The sequence below is a fragment of the Mesoplodon mirus genome (assembly GCF_964341445.2).
Source record: "Mesoplodon mirus genome assembly, chromosome: 3".
NCBI classification, from domain to species: Eukaryota; Metazoa; Chordata; class Mammalia; order Artiodactyla; family Ziphiidae; genus Mesoplodon; species Mesoplodon mirus.
In genome coordinates this window covers 126,337,579-126,356,514 of record NC_138978.1, presented here as the reverse complement: position 1 = coordinate 126,356,514, position 18,936 = coordinate 126,337,579, and the positions used below count along the sequence as shown (strand labels likewise).

Here is an 18,936-nt window from a genome sequence, read left to right as displayed (position 1 = left end):
TTAAGTGTGATTCCCTTTAACCCAGAAATCCTACATTTAGGAATCTACTCTATGATAAAAAGCAGCCTGGTGCACAAATATACAGGTACATGTGTAGGTGTGTAACACACATGTGCTATTGTTCAATAGCAAAAAAATTAGAAGCAATGTGAATGTCTATCAATAGGACACTAAAACAATCTACATTAAGGTATATACATAGAATGAACAACTATATGCAGTTATTAAAATAATGAGGCTATATATTGACGTGATAACTATTTACACTATATTGTAAAATGAAAAAAAAGCAGGTTTGAGATGTGTAGAGTGTAATATCATTTATGTAGAATTACATATATATGTGTATATTTGCACAGAGAAGTGTAATCTATGACATGTATCTGATTGAGTGGTGAGCTTTCAGGTGATTTTCACTTACTTCTGTCATACATTTTTGTGTTTCCATATTTTTTAAAACAATAGTCATCTATTATATTTAAATTGGAAAAAGTTAAATTAGTTTCACTTTAAGGGAAAAAGAGAGAAACATTTAACAATAATAACGCACAGTTAAAACACTCCTCCAAACAAAAGATTCAAACCTTAAATGCTAGTTAAATGAAAAGATGCTTACCAAACGCTTGGTTTTCTCTGAAATATCTGACTTCTTTTGTGAATTTCCCTCTTGCAGCACTATCTAGGGAAAGAAGCAAACAACTGCTTTATAATGATTCAAAACATTTAAATTTAGTCAATGCTTTTTAATAAAATAAAAGTAAGAAAGGAGAGGAATTAAATGATTAGACCAGATAATCTCAAACTTTCTGTTCATTATGACCCTAAAGCCAAAAGAAACACCTAACAGTTCCTTTATTAAGTAGTTAAATCCAAATATCTGAATAAGTATTTATGTCCTGATAACTTAGTAGCCCTTTGAAAAAGTAATACATACAAATTGAAAGAAAAATACTATTTTTATTTTATTCTTAAACAGCCACAGCTATTTCCAAATTGGATGTGTGTACTGCAAAAATTGGGCACTGCACAAATTCACACATCTTATAATCATTGTACACAGACAATTCTTATTTCTTGTTGCACGATGATTTTCACACAGCACTTGCTTTTTATCATGGCAAAAGCCAAAAACCCATGTTCACAAAGATACGAAAGGAAGGTAACGTGAGTTCATGTTGAAACTGTGAACTACCTTGAGCTAGAAAAGTTCAAGCAGTGTATGACTGATGCTGAATGTTGTTTCCCTTTAAAATTTAAAATATCCTGAAGCACCCTTGAGGGTTTGCTGCAGTATCCAGGGCGCCTCAGCACACAGTTTGGAAACATCAGGTTTAGACACAGAAAAATCTTAAAAAATTCTAGTCAAGATAGCATATACCTTTGACAACATCAATAAATAATCATGGTTTGACCTGGACAACAGAAGTATGTATCTGTTATAAGGTGCACAAATGGACACAGCGATATACCCCATTTCTTTAGTAACTGAAAGCAATGTGATCTTAGCTCCTCCACATCTACAAAAAAACTTTTAAAAAGTTTAAGGTGTCCAACAACAGATACCGTTTTTTGACGAAACTCTTGATTCAGCGATTGCTGCAGCTCCTGAATATCATCTGAAAGCTGCTTGAACTCTGCTTGCTCTTCAACTGGAACAGAACTGCACACAGCAAAATAAATTAAAATAACATATATCAAGTTCTTAACCTTGAAAGGCCAAAACCAGTCTCTGCCCTCCAATAACTTAAATGAAAAAAACTATCTGCTTTCATGTTTATGAGTTCTCATTCTTCCAAATGACAGTAATTTAAAATCCATGACCTGGCTGGCCTCTACTACAAAGAGAAAATAAAAATCAGATGAGCTCCTTCAACTTCCTGCCACCAAATCTCTGTGTGGACTCATCTGCATACATACCTACCCTTTCTAACTCCACTCCTAATTTTAGTGCTGATTCCTCCACCTCTGCTCTGGCTCTCATTTCACATCTCTCTCCTGTATCACCCATTTCTTTTGCTCTACTAATCCTTCCTAATAGCACTTACACGTTTCAGTCTCTTCCATATGAATGTTCTCAACTTTAGTTTTTAAAACATGGTGTAGAATTGTTACTTTAATTTTCATTTCCTTGACTGCTATTGGGTTTAACAATCTTTACATATTTTTAATTAGCTATCTGTACTTAATCCTCTGTAAATTCCCTGTTTATAGCCTTTGCCCATTTTTTCCATTATCTTTTTTCCTATCAGTTTGTAGGAGTTCTTTGTATATTAAGAATATTACATGGCCTTTGTTATTAGAGGTAGTAAGGCTTTGCTGCATATGTTGCAAATATTATCTTCCAGTTTGTCATTTCTCTTTTGACTTGGTTTATGGTGAATTTACCATGTTAAATTTTAATATCTGCCTCCTACTCCCAGTCTTTTCAGCTTGCTGCTGTCTCTAAAGGCAATTTATGCCAGGGCAGGCTAAAAAAGAGCTCTCACCTGAAACAGAAAAATCCAAAGACATCAACATATTAGAAGGGATAAAAAAATCCTTTTGTTCAAAATCAATATATATAAAGCCAAGAAATCATAACCCTTGAATGATTCCTTCTCCTATCTGACCTTTGAGTCAAAAAACAAAACAAAACAAAACAGCAAACCTCTGTGGAAGGAATAAAAATTTTAACAGAATTAACTGATCTGAAGGAAAAAAGAGAATCCTGTCAGTTGCTGCTCACCTATGTAAGATAAATACCACTAGATATAATTTAGGAGAGTAAGTTAATGGCTTTAAACATGTCTGGCTGATGCACTAACAACAAAAAAAGAAGTAAAAGAGTAAATTATGCACTAAAAGTTAGAAAGAAGAAAAGCTAGTTTTTCTTTTTCAAAAAAGGTAAACTAAAAACACTCTGCTATTTAATAAGGAAGATAAAAGAGATGAAGTAGACTGCAGACTGTAAAATACTACTTATATTCATTTTGCATTTTGAAATTGCATTTATTTTATTTGTAAATCTCCTACTTACTCAAGTCTCTCCAATTTCATTATTGCCTCCTGGTGTGCAGTATTTAACTGCTGCATTTTGTCCACAGAAGATTTCTATTAAAGCAATTTTAACAATTTCATATTAGTGTTTTTCAACATAATCAGAGACATGTTTAAAAAAATATCTACTGGTACTGGCTACAAAATGCTTCCTCACTCTACAACTTACACCATGAGAAATAAGAAATTTAAGAAAGAATTAGGCATTTACGACAAGTGACTTAGGAATTCCTTTACTTATTCAACACACAAATGTTGAGTTCTTACTACAGTCAGGCCCTGTGCTAGGTACCAGGAATAATTCCCAAGAAGACTAACTTATAGTTCCTCGACTTAAGTAGTTCAGTCTCCTTGACGAGTCAGAAAAACGAATATAAAACTACAAAACAACTTGTCATAGAACTGATTATAATGACATCCTATCCAACTTGGGCAATGGCTGGGAAGGTGTATCGCAGAGGGTTCATAGAAATGACAGATGTCTGAGCCATGTCTTAAAAATATGTAGTGAAATTAGCCAAACTAAATTGTGTGTTTGTATGTGTTGGCACATACATCTGTACACTTTGGAGAGTATGTGATGTTTAGGTGGTATAAGCTGAACATGATTTGTACAAGGAAATATTTATCAATGTAGCTCAGTCACTAAAGGCCTAATTCTCTGGTGTTACTCCGGTGCTTTTCTAAAAGTATGGTACCCTCAAACTGCGGACAGATGGGAACAAATCACACAGATGACCCATAATCTTTCCAAATTCCCTAAATTGTTAATGAAATGAGTTTCTATCTGTTAAAGTGATTTTCTTGAACTGAATCTTATAATGCAATGCTGAGTAAGCATGATAAATAGAACAAAACACCTAATTAGGCCATTATTTAGAAAGCAAATATATAAGTCAAATACCTCAATTATATAAAGAACACTACATTATCTATTAAACTTCAAAGAAAAGGAATGGGTTATCATTATTCTCTTCCCTTACATTTCCTAATAAAGGAAAAAGAGTCTCAGCTACAAAATTAAAACAAAAACCCCAGCTTCTCCCTAATGATACCAAATATAGAAGAAAATCTCATTCTGAGATCAGCTTACTAAAATCTGCAATTTCATATGAATATAATATTGATATGTAAATTTAATTCTAATGGCCATAAAACAATTAGGTATCTGTGACAACCATTTCAAAACAGATTAGTGGTGCACAAATGATGTTATTGATCTGGTATGTGACCCAAAAAATACACTTAAATCTTACATATTGCCAAAGAAACTCCATGTATGTCTGACGGCATGCTTCTCTGAAGTGAATAAAGTTGATAATGCCACTTAAAAACCGACTTGTCCGTTTTGCCTCTAAAATACAAAGAAAGACTCCTTAAATAAATCTTTGAAACAATATAAAAGTGAAATTTTATCCTTTTTCCACCATATATTCCACTCATAGTTACAGAACAAAAAAGTGTGTACGCTAATTAACCAAAGTGAAGAACTTCTGCTCTAACTTGATGATCAGAATTATCTTAACCAAAAAAAAGCACTTTGACCATGAAAGAACAACAGAGACCAACCAGATTTACTATCTCATCTTAAACAACCAGAAAACCAGAAAAAAAATATAAAACAACAAATTTTAGACACTGAACAACAAGCAATATAGGACAGCAATCCACAAGAGAAGTAAATGAGGTGAATCCTATTAATGAATGCACTAGCCCACCACTTAAGGGAATTTTCAGGCTGTACCCCAGGGAGGTAGAATATAAACAGAACTCATGGGTTTTGCTGAGTCATGAAGATAAGAGTTTAGAGTTTGGAGAGACCAAAGCAACTATAATTTTTAGAGTCTGAAGAGGCCAAGGCAACTAGAATTTATAAAAACTCTATCTTCTTGATTCAGCCTTTGAATTCATTCAGCCTATGAATATATTCTATAAATATATTCCATTTGTTCAGGAAGGTAGAGAAAAGCATTAGCATTATAAGGAGAGAAAGGGAAAACCTGAATAAAATTTTACAATTGAAAAATAAAATACCTGAAATGAAAAATGCACTAGATAGGATTAAGAGCAGATTAGACATACAGATGAAAGGATTAGTGAAACTGAAGACATAGCAATAAAAGCTATCTAAAATGAAGACCAGAGAGAAAAAAAAGAATAGAGAACTTATGAACTGAGGGACAATATCAAGCAGCATAACAAATGTGTAATTGGAGTCCTACAAAAAAGAATGGCAGAAAAAACTTTTATAAAATAGCTAAGTATTTTCCAAATTTGATAGAAACTATAAACATATCCAAGGAAGTGAGCAAATCTAAGTGGGGGTAATAAAATAAAATAAAATAAAATCCCCAAAGGCACATTATAATCAAATTGCTGAAAACATGTGATAAAGAGAGTCTTATTAAAAACAGCCAGACAGGGACTTCCCTGGTGGCGCAGTGGTTAAGAATCCGCCTGCCAATGCCGGGGACACGGGTTCGAGCCCTAGTCCGTGAAGATCCCACATGCCGTGGAGCAACTAAGCCTGTGCGCCACAACTACTGAGCCTGCGCTCTAGAGCCCGCAAGCCACAACTACTGAGCCTGCGTGCTGCAACTACTGAAGCCCGCGCACCTAGAGCCTGTGCTCCACAAGAGAAGCCACCACAATGAGAATCCCACGCACCACAACGAAGAGTAGTCCCCGCTCGCCACAACTTGAGAAAGCCCATGCACAGCAACGAAGACCCAACACAGCCAAAAATTAAATAAATAAATAAATTTATTAAAGAAAAAAAAAAAAAACCAGCCAGAAATGAGGAGAACCAAGAGAGAATAACTCCAGGTTGAGTAAGCAAGTGGTTTAGATTATTAACTTTCATATAGAAACAGGTGATGATGCCTTGGACTCACATGACACAGGGAAATGGAACTGAGATACCTACTAGATGTGGGACTCTAGAAGGGCTACATCCTTAGAGAAAAGGTAGATTAAGGAAAGAAAAATTTATCATAACAGTGCAGGGAAATGACAAAGTTACTAGTGGCTCAGCCTTGTCTCTAGTAAGGAAATAGTCTCCTCTGAGAATTCTAAACCTTGGGCCCATTGCCATATGGGTTTTTGGTTTAAATTAAAGTATATATTTGATCCAAGAACTATCAAAATTAGGAATTAAGATAAAAAGTGGTCTTTAGCCAATGATAATCCTGGAATAACTTCCAAAAGCAAAAGATATCTCAGGAGGGATATGGCCTCAACCCCAGAAGCCAAAGAAGCACAGGACTATCTTGCTGAAGATGAGCTTAAATTTATAATCCAAAAGGCATGTGTACGTGTACACACGCGCATGCGCGCACACACACAAAACCATCTATAATCAGTCTGTGGGACACAGCTAAAGCAGGGCTAGAGGGAAATTTATTAGCACTAAACACCTATTTAGGAAAGAAGAAAGATCTCAAACTGATGGCCTCAGCTTCTAACCTTTAAAAAACTAGGAGAAAAAAAAAAAAAGAAGAGCAAACCCAAAGCAAGCATGAAAAAAGAAGGAATAGCAATAGCACAAAAACCAATAAAACAGAAAACAGAAATAAAATACATAAAAATCAGTGAGACAAAAATCTAGTTATTTTAAAAGCTCAACAAAATTGATAAACGTCTAGCCAGACTGATCAGGGAAAAATAAAAGAGTGAAAAAATGGATTACTAATGTCAGAATGAGAGATGGGACATCACTACTAACCCCAAAGACTATTAAAATGATACAGGAAAATTAGGAGCAACTTTATGTTAATAAATTTGCCCATTTAAATGAAATGGATAAACTTGCTGAAAAAGGTAGCCTACAAAAGCTTATTCAGTAGCTTTGGGAATAAACAAACAGGGTAGCCCTTTATTTATTAAAAAAAAAATTGAATTATTAATTAATTTAAAACCTTCTCACAGAGAAAACTCCAGTCCCAGATGGATTTACTGGTGAATTCTACCAAACATTTAAGGAAGAAATAACACAAATTTTACAAAATTATTCATGGAAATGAAAGAGGGAATCTTTGTAAACTCATCCTAAGAGGCCAGCGATACCCTGATATCCAAAGTCTGTCACTGCAGTAAAATTACAAAAAAATTACAGACCAGTAGCCCTTATGAACATCATCACAAAAACACAACAAAATATTAGCAAATCAAATCCAGCAATATATTAAAAAACATAATGTATATAATCAAATGGGGTTCATCCTGAATACAAAGCTGGTTTAACATTCAAAAATCAAACAATGTAATCCACTAGACTGAAAAAGAGAAACCACTTGATTTTCTCACTAGATGCAGAAAAGCAATTTAAAACAAGTCAACACCCATTCACGAAACAAACTAGGAATAGAAGTTGCTTACCCTGATAAAGGCAAACTAAGGAAATCCTAAAACTAACATTATACTTACTGGTGAAAGCCTAAATGCTTTCCCCTCAAGATCAGGAAAAGACAATGATGCCTGCTCTCACCACTTTAATTCAACATTACGCTAGAAGTCCTAGCCACTGCAGAAGGAAAGAAAAATAAGTAAAATACATCTAGACTGGAAAAGAAGTAAAACTGTCTTTGTTCTCAAACAATATGATTGTCCGTGTAGAAAACCCTAAGGAATCTATTTTAAAGAATCTACTAGAAATAAGGTCAATATATAAAAATTAATTGTTTCTCTACACTAGCAATGACCAATCAATCAGAAATTTAAACTAAAAGAAGTTTACAATATCCCTTAAAATTGAAGTACTTAGGGATAAATTTATCAAAATGTATATGGCCTATACTCTGAAAATTATAAAACATTGTTGTGAAAAATTAAAGACAACCTAAATAAATGGAGGGATATACACATGGATTAGAAGACCCAATATTATCAAGTTGTCAATTATCCCCCAAATGAACTATACATTCAAAGTAATCTCAGTCAAAATTCTAGTAGGCTATGGGGAGTGGAGGGGGGTTGAAAGTTACAGGCTGATTCTAAAATTTATATGGAAATACAAAAGACCAGAATAACTAAAACAATTTTGAAAAAGTGAACAAAGTTGCAGGACTTCCACTGCCTGATTTCAAGACTTACTATAGAGCTAAAGTAATCAAGGTAGTATGGTTGGTGTAAAGACAGACATATAGATCAATGGAGCAAAGAGTGAAGCCAGAAATATACTCATATATATATATGATCATTGACTTTTTAAAACAGAATTCTTAGAGCACTTTAGTTCACAGAAAAATTGAGCAGAAAGTAGTTTCCGTACACGCTATGTCCCTGTACACGCACAGCCTACTCCACTATCATCCCCCACCTGAGTGGTATATCTGTTACAAAAGATGATCCTACACTGACACATCATTATCAGCCAAAGACCATAGTTCACATTAGGGTTCACTCTTAGAGTTGCACATTCTATGGGTTTTGACAAATGTATAATTACACGTATCCATCATTACAGTATCATACACAATAGTTTCACTGCCCTAAAAATCCTCTTGTGCCCTGGCTATCCATTCTTCCCTCCCCGCAGTCCCTGGCAAACAACGATCTTTTTACTATCTTCATAAGTTTTGCCTTTTCCAGATTGTCATAATTGGAATGGTACTGTAAATAGCCTTTGCAAATTGATTTATTACACTTAGTAATATGCATTTAAGATTCCTGCATGTCTTTTCATTGTTTGATAGCTCATTTCTTTATAGCACTGAATATATTCCCCTGTCTTGATGTACTAGTTCATCCATTCACCTACTGAAGGACATCTTGGATGCTTCTAAATTTTGGCAATTATGAATAAAGCTGCAACAAATATCTGTTTGCAGGTTTTTGTGTGGACATGAGCTTTCAACACGTTTGGGTAAACACCAAGGAGCATGACTACTGGATCATACAGTAAGAATACATTTAGTCTTGTAAGAAACTGAAAAGTGTCTTCCAAGGTCACTATACCATTTTGCATTCCCACAAGCAGTGAATGAGAGTTCCTGTTGCTCCATATCCTCATGAGCATTTGGTACTGTCAGTGTTTTAGATTTTTGCCATCCTAATAGATGTACAGTGGTTAATCAATTACTTTTGACCGAAGTGCTGGGTAATTCAATGGGGAATGGATAATCTTTTCAATGAGTGGTGCTAGAATAATTTCATAACCATATGCATAAAGGAAAAAAAAATGAACCTTGACCTTTGCCTCAGATTATATACAAAAATTCAGGCATTAAACGATAATAGCTGAAACTACAATACGCTTACAGCAAAATATAGGATAAAATTTAGCCAAATAAATCCTTGAGGCCAAGATTTCTTGGTAGAACACAAAAAATAGTTTCATGAATGACAAAAGAAAAATAATGATCAATTAGAGTATTCAAAATTGAAATATATTTTGCTTTGAAAAGACACAGTTATGAAATTAAAAAGGCAAGCAACAGACCAAGAGAAGATATTTTCATAACACATACCTGATAAACTACTTGTTTCCAAAATATCTGAAGAAGCCTTCTAACTCAATTTAATTTTTAAAAAGTAGGTAAATGATTCAAATAGACACTTCACCAAAGACATATGGATAGTAAGTAAGCATATGAAAATATGCTCATTATTATCTAGTCATCAGGGAGATGTGAATTAAAACCATGAGATACAACTAGACAGCCTCTAGCATGTCAAATTAAACACCTACAATATCAAGCCCAGGGAGGATATGTAGCAATTGAAACTATCACATATTGCTAGTGGTAATGCACTAGCTTCATGAAACAGCCACTTTGAAGAACCATTTGGCAGTTTCTTAAAAAGTTAAGCATGTACTTACGACATGAACCAGAATTTCTACTTCTAGTGTTTACCCAGAGAAATGAAAACATGTGCATACAAAGATTTGTACACTAATGTTCACAGCAACTTTATTCGCAATGGCCAAAAACTGGAAACAATTCAAATGTCTATCAACTGGACAATGGATAAACAAATTGTGGTATATACTTATGATACACTACTATTCCAAAATAAAAGAAACAAAGTACTAGTAAATGCAATAACATGGACAAATCTCAAAAGCATTATGCTAAGTTAAAGAAGCCAGACACAAAAGACTACAGACTATAGGCTTTCATTTACATGAAGTTCTGAAAAGTCAAAAAATTATAGTGATAAAAAGCAGATCAATGATTGCAGGTAAAAGGGGGTGACCAAAGGAAACTGACTTCAAAGGGATGTCAGGGAACTTTGGGGGGTCATGATTGTGGCACTGGTTATATAACTGTATATATTTGTTAAGATTTATTCAATTATGCATTTAAAATTGGTGACCTTTTATGTAAATTATATGTCAATAAACAACCAAAAAAGGAGATCCAAAAGAGGATAAAAAACAAATTTTTAAATAGCACACCAAATATCTTCCAACATAAGATAACCTGGTAGATAAATACAAAAGGGTCAAATGAATAAACGGACACAAAGTTAGGAGAATTTTACATTTTAGTATAATATCATGACTATTATCAGTGCTAAAAGGTACTTTCTTCATGGTAAAAAGTGATTACTACATTTGATAAAACTGGTATAATTAACACACTGTGCAACATCATAGCTTGCATATTATTTGTATTCATATTCTCAAATTTACAGGACATTCTTCAAATGTAAGGAGTTAAGAAAAACTAATCAGAAAAACAGCTTTTCTGTGGCTTTACAAAGGAAAAATTTCCAATAATAGGATATGAAAAAAATTCATCCTTGAGAATCAGTTATACTTTCTAAATCCAAGTTTCTTGAAGTCTTTTCTCTTTTTTTTTCACATTTATTGATGGAAAGGTAAAATGTTAGATTGAAGCCAAACGTTAAAAATTGTTTTAAATTCTCACTTACTTGGATATAGAATATCAGCAATCTCGAAGTCATTCACCCGACAGATGGGCAGAAATGAGTCCCTTGAAGATAAAGTGGAGCAAGCATATTGAAAAGTGTACTGTGAATTACATACTAAGCCAAAGGGCATAAACATCTTATTTTCAAAAAGATTTCTGGATATATTTCTCAATGTCAAAGGACCAAGTCAGAAGTCTACTACAATATATAATCCTACAGCACTGAAATCTACTTTTTTTGTATATTACACAAATATTCATGTAATACCAAGGTATCATTATAGATTCTAATAACCCACACTCTTTGAGGTACTAGGACTCTCTAAGAATGCAAAACACTCCAACAATTTTAGACTCACAATATCTTAATACATCCATTGAATGAACTAAAGGTGCCACAGGTGGAGGCAGTTACCTGTGTTTGCTGGAAGTGTACAATTTTGGAAATTTATGGGGTGGAGTGGAAAGAAAAATAGCAGAAATTCCCTCCCAAAGAAAATCATGTCTTTAAGAAAGCTGAATGTAATGTAAATACGAATGTGGACTAAGAAAATAATGACTCTACTCACAAATGAATAAACAGATTGCTGACTGGTAAGAAGCCTTCCATTATATGTGGATACATGACTTCAGAGTTCACTGGCAGCTAAATGTAATAAATCAGAAAATCTAAGTTACACATTGATTAGACAAAATGACAAAAATCTTCAGCCTCAAGAAATCTTAATCATAGATTACAATCAAAATATATTAACTTATTATCATTAATTTAAAACAAACAAGCAAACAATACAGATCCTGGCACAAAACTAGAGTTGCCATTAATATTAATAATGCTAGGTTCACAGTCAGTGCTCAATAAAGACTTTTTAAATGAATTAAAAAATAAAGGGGTTATACTCCAATAAAGATGTTAAAAAAAATAAAGGGGTAATGGTTAGCATTTACTAAATATCAGGTACTATGCTAAGCATTTTCAATATATTCTTTCTTAATTTTTATAACCACAGTAGGACAGAGTACTATCCCTATTTTATAGACAAAGAAACTAAGCTTTAGCAAGTTTCATAGCAAATAAGTGACAAACCCTTTGATTTTTAAATAATATATAATATTGGTGAGACTCTACAGATATTACATTTTTGTACATCTTCAGATGATGTCCTGATGATTTAACAACAACAGCAAAAAAAGATTAAGAAAAATAATCTTCCTACTAGAAATACCTAATTTGCTAAAAGCTCAATTGCCTTATTTCAGTTGTTTTCAATCTTAGTGCGTATCTCCTACTCTAATTTGGGAGTCCTTCCTGAGAAGAGAACCGTATCTGTAAAGACTTTGTTGTTGCTTACTACAGTCTCTGAAGACAAACTGTAAATCTGTCAATAACTGCATAGCATCAACAACTTGTGTCATTTAGGTCTTTAGTAATAGTTTTCATCTTACTAAAGCTATCAGCATAGGCCATTATTATGCCTAAGATTCCCGTGTAAGTGACAGTAATTTTAAATAAGCCTTGATTTTGTTAAAAATAAAGTCAAGAACTTCCCATCCTGAAAACCAGCACTCAATGTGAGCACGAGAAATGCAGCAAAAAACATAATTTTGCCTCATCTTAAACCCACCATGTAAAAATGCTCCAGTCGAATTCCATATACTATCTGCAAAGCTCTCATGTAGATCATATGCAAGACTTCAGGCTACAAAAGAAAAATAACTTTTAATACTCTGTTGCACCACTATCACCATTACTGTCCAATATTATAGTAAATGGATACAAAGAAGAAAAGAGTGATAGCATTACTCCATTCCCCTTGAAATATGTCTTAATTTTTCCAAATTTTAAAACACCTTATACACTTATCAGTTTGCTCACATGTGATAAGTGTCAATAAGATCAGTTGTTTAAGCTTATATACAAAATGTTAGCAAGTATATTCAAATCCAGTCCAGGCAATCTATCTACATTAGGGAATGGAAGATGGGTTAGTCTTTCAAAACAGGTTGTCAGACATATGACAAAAATAATGAGGGTGTCTTTTTTTAAAAAGAACATGGGAAGAAACCTTGTTTGATGCCTCAGATGTTAAGGTTAAGATGCCTTAGCTGTTAAAGTGACTACTATGATCCAGGAGGTATAAATTTAATAGGATAGTATGGGATTTTTAACTTTTATTTTCTAAATCAGTGGTTCCCAAATGCTGGCTTATAGAACGTGTTCTCATCCATATATAAGTTCATTTATTCTGAGATTATTTGTTCTATTTTAAAGAATTAAAGAGGCATCAATATCAAAAAGTTTAAGTTCTACATCATTAAACCAGGTTTTATTATGTTATCACTTCAAGATGAACACAGGAAACTGGAAGGAGACTGTGGGATTTTCTGTGACACATGAATAGTTCTTTTTTGCATTTAATAACTAAAGATATAAAGAACAGTGTCTGTCAAAACAAGTCAATTCCCCCTTGGGGCATAATGCAAGAAAATTAATCTGTAAGCTTCCAAAGAAGACTGTTTCTAAGCACTTTTTCTGATTGGAAACCACTTGGAGTTAAGTTCCTTCAAGCTTTACCAATAAATGATACCCTCAGACCACTACTCCGATAATAAAAAGTTTAATATACTTTAATATGCTTATGGTTTAGAAGCTTTTTTTTTCAGGGTGGGGGGAGAAAACAACCATATTAAAGATTTGAATTCCTAATGGGAATGTAGAAGTTGCCCCACATATAAACTTAATGTTATTTTAAAATTACACTAGGAGAGAGAGTTTCTCTGGATTGAAATGACTAGCCTATATCAAATAGTAATATACATGCCTTTCTCCACATTCTATAGACCTAGTAGTTTAATTTCTTTTCAAATAGCATTAACCACATGCAAACACAACCACATTTTACCTTGGGATTTGGAGAAAGATCATTCTTGGAGAGGTTTTTACCATCAGCTCCTGTTAAGATTTTGTTTCGAATATGAACCACAATTTCAGCTACATTATATCTGGGGAAAGACAAAGTTTCCATCTTGGGAGTCTCCTGTTAATCTGAAGGAATTGAAAACAAAGATCAGAAGCATGGCACAACTAGCAGTTTTCATTATCTAGAAGTTGATAAATATAAGGACAAAATTAACAACCCAAGGTTGAACTATATTCATAGTAGTGTTAACTACCATCAAATCATCAAACATCCTAGTAAGATAACATTAAAGACAAATATATATATATATATATATATATATATATATATATATATATCTCCTAAAATAACTTTTCTTCTAAAGCAACACAGTCATTTTCTAGTTTTCCTAATGCTGTTTTCTTTCATATGGGAAAGAAGACAGCTTGAACAGACAGATGAGAAACTTCTTTAAATCTGGGGGGCACAGAGTTTAATAAGATCTATCCTAAGAATTAATCCTCAAAGCAAGATATATAGGCTACACTATCAGCAGAATCTATACACAAACCACAGCAAAACAGCATAAATAATAAAACTGTACTCTGATTTAACATTCTATTCAATGTACACACAGTGAGATGATTAATAAGGTTTGAGATGTAAGTAGGAAGAGAGAGAGAAAAAAACAACTGTAATTGGCAGGAATTCCAATCACTAGGGTGAGAACTTGAAAAATAAGATAAAATAAAACAAAAAACCACTTCCCCTAATGTCCTCAGATAGTAAAATATTCCCACCTGTGTTCTCCTAGAGCAGTAGTTCTCACAACTTTGGAGACACTTTTGGTTGTCAGGACTAGAGTGAGGATGCTACTGGAATCTGGTGGGTAGCAGGTCCAGCATGTTGCTAAACATCCTGCAATGCATAAGGGGGCCAATCAACAACGAAGAATTACTCAGTTCAAAATACTACCCTACAGCTAGCACTGAACTCTGTTATAATACTTGCCACAGTGTATTGTGATGATGTTTATAGAATTCTAGCACTGCGTTGTGAGCCAACAGTAAGCTAAGACACTTTCGTTTTCTCCATACCTCTAGCTATGCCTAACAGAATAGCAATAGTAACAGTAGTAGAAGCAGCACCAACAGAAGCCACTTTCTCCACCACTCAGGTAACAATACTTGGTTCATTACTTATGGATCTCCTACTCTCTAGGGAAGCAGTGTGATCCCAGAGATCCGAAGTGAATACACTCACTTTTGCAAACAAACTGAAATGACCCACAGTTCTGGAAATCTATTTCTTTAGGCTCCTAATGTTTCTCCGAACGTTAGGGTTAAAAGGCAGCTTTGTCGACTTTAACCACTGACAAATGCAGGAAGCCATTCTAAAAGATGAGTAACAAATAACTTCTCAGTTCTGCTTAGACACTTGCAAACATCACAGAATTCACTGTCTCAAGGAAACTTTCTGTCTACCTTAGTATGTCTCTAATAATCAGATAACTCTCTCTCATACTGTGTAGAAATATGTTTGTTGTAACTCTTACCTTCTGTTCCTACTTCTAGTCATTGCAACTACATAGAATATATTAATCCTTTGTTTTTATGACTCCACTTTCAAAAACGTGAAGAAAGCTATCATATCTCTGCTTAGCCCTGTCTTGTCTAAGGTAAGTATAATTTAAGAATAGCCACTCCTTTTATGACTTTGTTTGAGAAAGTCTACCATTCTACTCACTTTCCTCTAAAACTGTTTTGTCAATGTCTTCTTAAAGTGTAATGCTCAAATTGAACACAATACTCCAGATATGGTCTGCTTAGGGCAGAATATCAACACAGTTGATGATGGTCACTGCTGATCTTGTGCTACTACAACACTTACTGACAAATATATATATGTGTGTGTGATTGACTGAAACTCCCAGAACTTCTTCAACATAGCCCGCTTCTCCATGACTTCTTACATGACCTCGTAGCCAACAAGCCAGGACTTCTCCATGTTCTTTTTACATAATTGATTATTTGAACCTTAAGCAAGGATTTGCATTTCCTATTATTGAATTTCCTATTATTCCTATTTCCTATTATTGAATTTTGTAATTTGCATTTCCTATCATTGAATTTCCTATTATTCCTATTTCCTATTATTGAATTTCATAATTCCAAGCTTTCCTTCTACAGCCAGAATCTTTTTGGATCCAGATTCTGGCACCTCATATATTATATGTCCTTTTCAACATAAATATGCATTCTATATTTTCACCTAAGTCATAGATTTAAAAATCATCAATTGCCCAAAGACTGCAGAAAAAGTCAACTTTCCAAAACAAACTATATCTGGATCAGAGATGATCACAATAGAGAAAGAGGTGTAAAATATCTTCATTAATTATTATCGCACATCCCTCTCTTCTAAAGTCTTGCACACTGTGCTATCAGATGAATCTGTATAGAACATCAAATGCATCATGTAACATCTTTACAAAAATACTTTAATTACTCCTGCTACTCACCACATCAAATAACCTAATGAATTTTCTGTTACAAGTTAGTCTCCTTCAAGACGTTTCCCAAACTTCCAATGTTTCCTTTTGGAACCACCTCCCATATCCAATTTCTATCTTTCTTTGATAGTACAACTTCAGTTCCAATTCATTCACGTGTGTGTGTAGAGAGGGAGGGAGAGCCGGACAGAGGAGAGGGAGAGAAAAGGACAGAGGGGAGAGAGGGGGAGAGAGGCCTTCCAATACAGTTTGAGCTCTGGTGGGATAAAGTATATAAATGACCTAGTATATGTAAAGTGACCCTCAGATCGCCTACCAAGAAGCAGGCATTTACTACTAATTACCCCTTCGCTCCTCATTTATTTGCAACACCACGATCCTGTGCACAGTAGGTATTGAAAGAATATCGATTAAATTTCAGACACTTCATTTTTCAAAAATAAACTAGATCGTGGAAATCAAAATCCCAGGAAGCAGAGGCTAAACAAAAACGAAGAGAAAAGACTCAAAGACTCCCAACATCAAAAAATTAAGTAAACAGTTTCCTGAACTCATTCAGGGAAAATGATCGTGCCACGCATGCAAAGCGCCATGCATACACCGCTCTCTTCCTCTGACTTTTGGATTAAGTATGATATTTTTGCCTTTTGATTTTTGGGTTTGACTTTGGTTAAGCGATGTTTGAGCAACGGAGACTTGTCTACAAAGACAGTGGACCAGCATCTGCAACCCCATAACCTTCTAAATAACTGGGTTAAAAATATACAAATACAAGATTTAACTGACCAGCTGCACCTCAAGTTTCTTTTCCCGTAGTCTATGCTGTACCAGCAAACACCCATTTGTTTCGTAGGAACTGGGCTCAGGTTGTTTGGGGGACTAAAATCCAATAAACACGACCTATGAGCTTTTCCCGACCTCTCAGGGGCTGGCTTCTCCAGCCTCCTCCCCAGCTCTGCGCGTAACGAAAACACTGCCAGGCTCCGCGTCCCGGCTCCGGCCGGCTGCTCCGGAGCCAGAGGGCACACTCAGTCTCGCGTCCTCTGTCCGCGAGTGTCTGCTTGCGCTCACCTACCGCACCAGCCGCCCACAGGAAGGCTGCGAGTCCACGGAGCAGCTACAGGCGAACTCAAAAATCAGCAAACACCGACCGTTGTCACTTTTCAAACCTGCCGCCTCCTACTGGAACTCCCGCCCCGTTCCGCCCCGCCCACTTCCTGCGCTCCGCCGCGCCGGGTGCCGGTTGGGCTCAATAGACACGAGACGGCTGGTGCTGGAGTTGCGAGAGAGGACGCGGGTCTCCGAACGGAACTATTTTTCGCGGAGTTGGCGTCTAGTCGGATATAAATTCCGCAGGAAATGGGAGCCCCGCGGTTTGGGGAGGAGGCCGGGGCTGATACGAAGTTCCGTGAGACCTTTGAACAGTTTTGGCGTCCGAGGTGAAGAGCGAAAGTGAATAGAGGGTTTCTGGAGACGAGCTAAACTCTAGGTGACAAGGGAAGGAGGACGTGGGGCAGTGGGGCAGGGTAAGTCATAGAGTCTCAGAGTAATAACACCGATATTTTTTGAGCGTTGATTGAGACGCCAGGTTCCGTGTTGGATGCTTATAGGCATTATCTCATTTAGGCTTCATTAAAAAGGGAAAGGGGGCTAATAGATACTATCATCAAATGAGGGATTAAATCAGGGAGATTGTGCAACTGGCCCAAAGCTGTGCGCAGTAGTTCACAAGTAGCATAACCAGGATTTGGACACAGATCGTCTGATTCTGCGTTGGTGAGCCCAACTTCAAGAGGTGGGAGCAGTCTTAACAGTTCATCTGGTCAAATACTTTCACATTTACAGGCAAGAAACCTGGGGCTCAGAAGTGATTTGTTTCCACTTGTATAGTAAGTGGCACTATCTAGTGTAGAACCCGTGTCCTTTGTTCTCCCTCCCTTCATTCATCCCTCTACAGGAGCAAGGCACTCCCGGTGCTAACAACATTGAACTCTTCCCCGAATTTGCATGTCCCCGAGTGAGTTGGATTCTTCAGATGATGCGTGGCACTTCATACATGATCACAAGTCTGGGTCTTGCAGCAGAAGATACGACTGGCCTAATTGTCAGTGGGGGGAAACCATTTAGTTTTATTATGGCTTGGAGCTCTAAAAGCCGTAATAGGACTTGCTTCTGACTGCAGCGTACAGTATTATCTAGTGAGGGTGGTGTATTGGATGGGAAGTCTGCACTGAATCAAGTGAAAAATAATACTGGAAAGACTATTGAAAGTACACAAATTCTGGTGCTTTGTTGTAGGGGGATGGTGGAGGCTATACCTATTGATATAGAAATTTATACCGATTTGAAATAAAAATACATTTCATATTCATTAGTTTAGGGCTCCCTTTTCTATGTCCATTTACTGATGTAATCCTCAAAAGTCAGAATCTAGTAAAACTCAAAAGTGAGTTAGAAAATAGATTTTTTTAAAAATACTTGGAGTGAGGAGAGGAGAGAAAAAAGACCTTTCTCACTGGCACTTATACCAAATCAAACTGATTACTTGTGCATGCACATACTCCACTAGGCGGTATCTTCTTAGAGGCAGGGTAAAGGACCATAGCTAGCA

General features: G+C 35.5%; 1 protein-coding gene across 5 annotated transcripts in view; it reads right to left on the bottom strand.

The window, feature by feature from the left end:
• The window catches only part of NUF2 (NUF2 component of NDC80 kinetochore complex), a 30,851-nt gene extending 13,333 nt beyond the window's left edge, over positions 1 to 17,518 (bottom strand). Inside the window, exons 1-10 of one of the 5 annotated variants that reach the window (XM_082616552.1) lie at positions 17,397 to 17,518; positions 14,614 to 14,731; positions 13,817 to 13,959; positions 12,539 to 12,613; positions 11,483 to 11,559; positions 10,915 to 10,976; positions 4,293 to 4,390; positions 3,017 to 3,090; positions 1,564 to 1,660; positions 617 to 679 (exon numbers count right to left, since the gene is read on the bottom strand). In XM_082616552.1, the coding sequence (XP_082472678.1) occupies positions 617 to 679; positions 1,564 to 1,660; positions 3,017 to 3,090; positions 4,293 to 4,390; positions 10,915 to 10,976; positions 11,483 to 11,559; positions 12,539 to 12,613; positions 13,817 to 13,939 (669 nt within the window). In that variant the 5' untranslated portion in view covers positions 13,940 to 13,959; positions 14,614 to 14,731; positions 17,397 to 17,518. Of the gene's footprint in view, positions 1 to 616; positions 680 to 1,563; positions 1,661 to 3,016; positions 3,091 to 4,292; positions 4,391 to 10,914; positions 10,977 to 11,482; positions 11,560 to 12,538; positions 12,614 to 13,816; positions 13,960 to 14,613; positions 14,732 to 17,111; positions 17,218 to 17,396 lie in introns of those variants that run through there. The other 4 variants (XM_082616553.1, XM_082616554.1, XM_082616555.1 and 1 more) reach the window with 4 other exon arrangements.
• Positions 17,519 to 18,936: the final 1,418 nt, after the last annotated feature.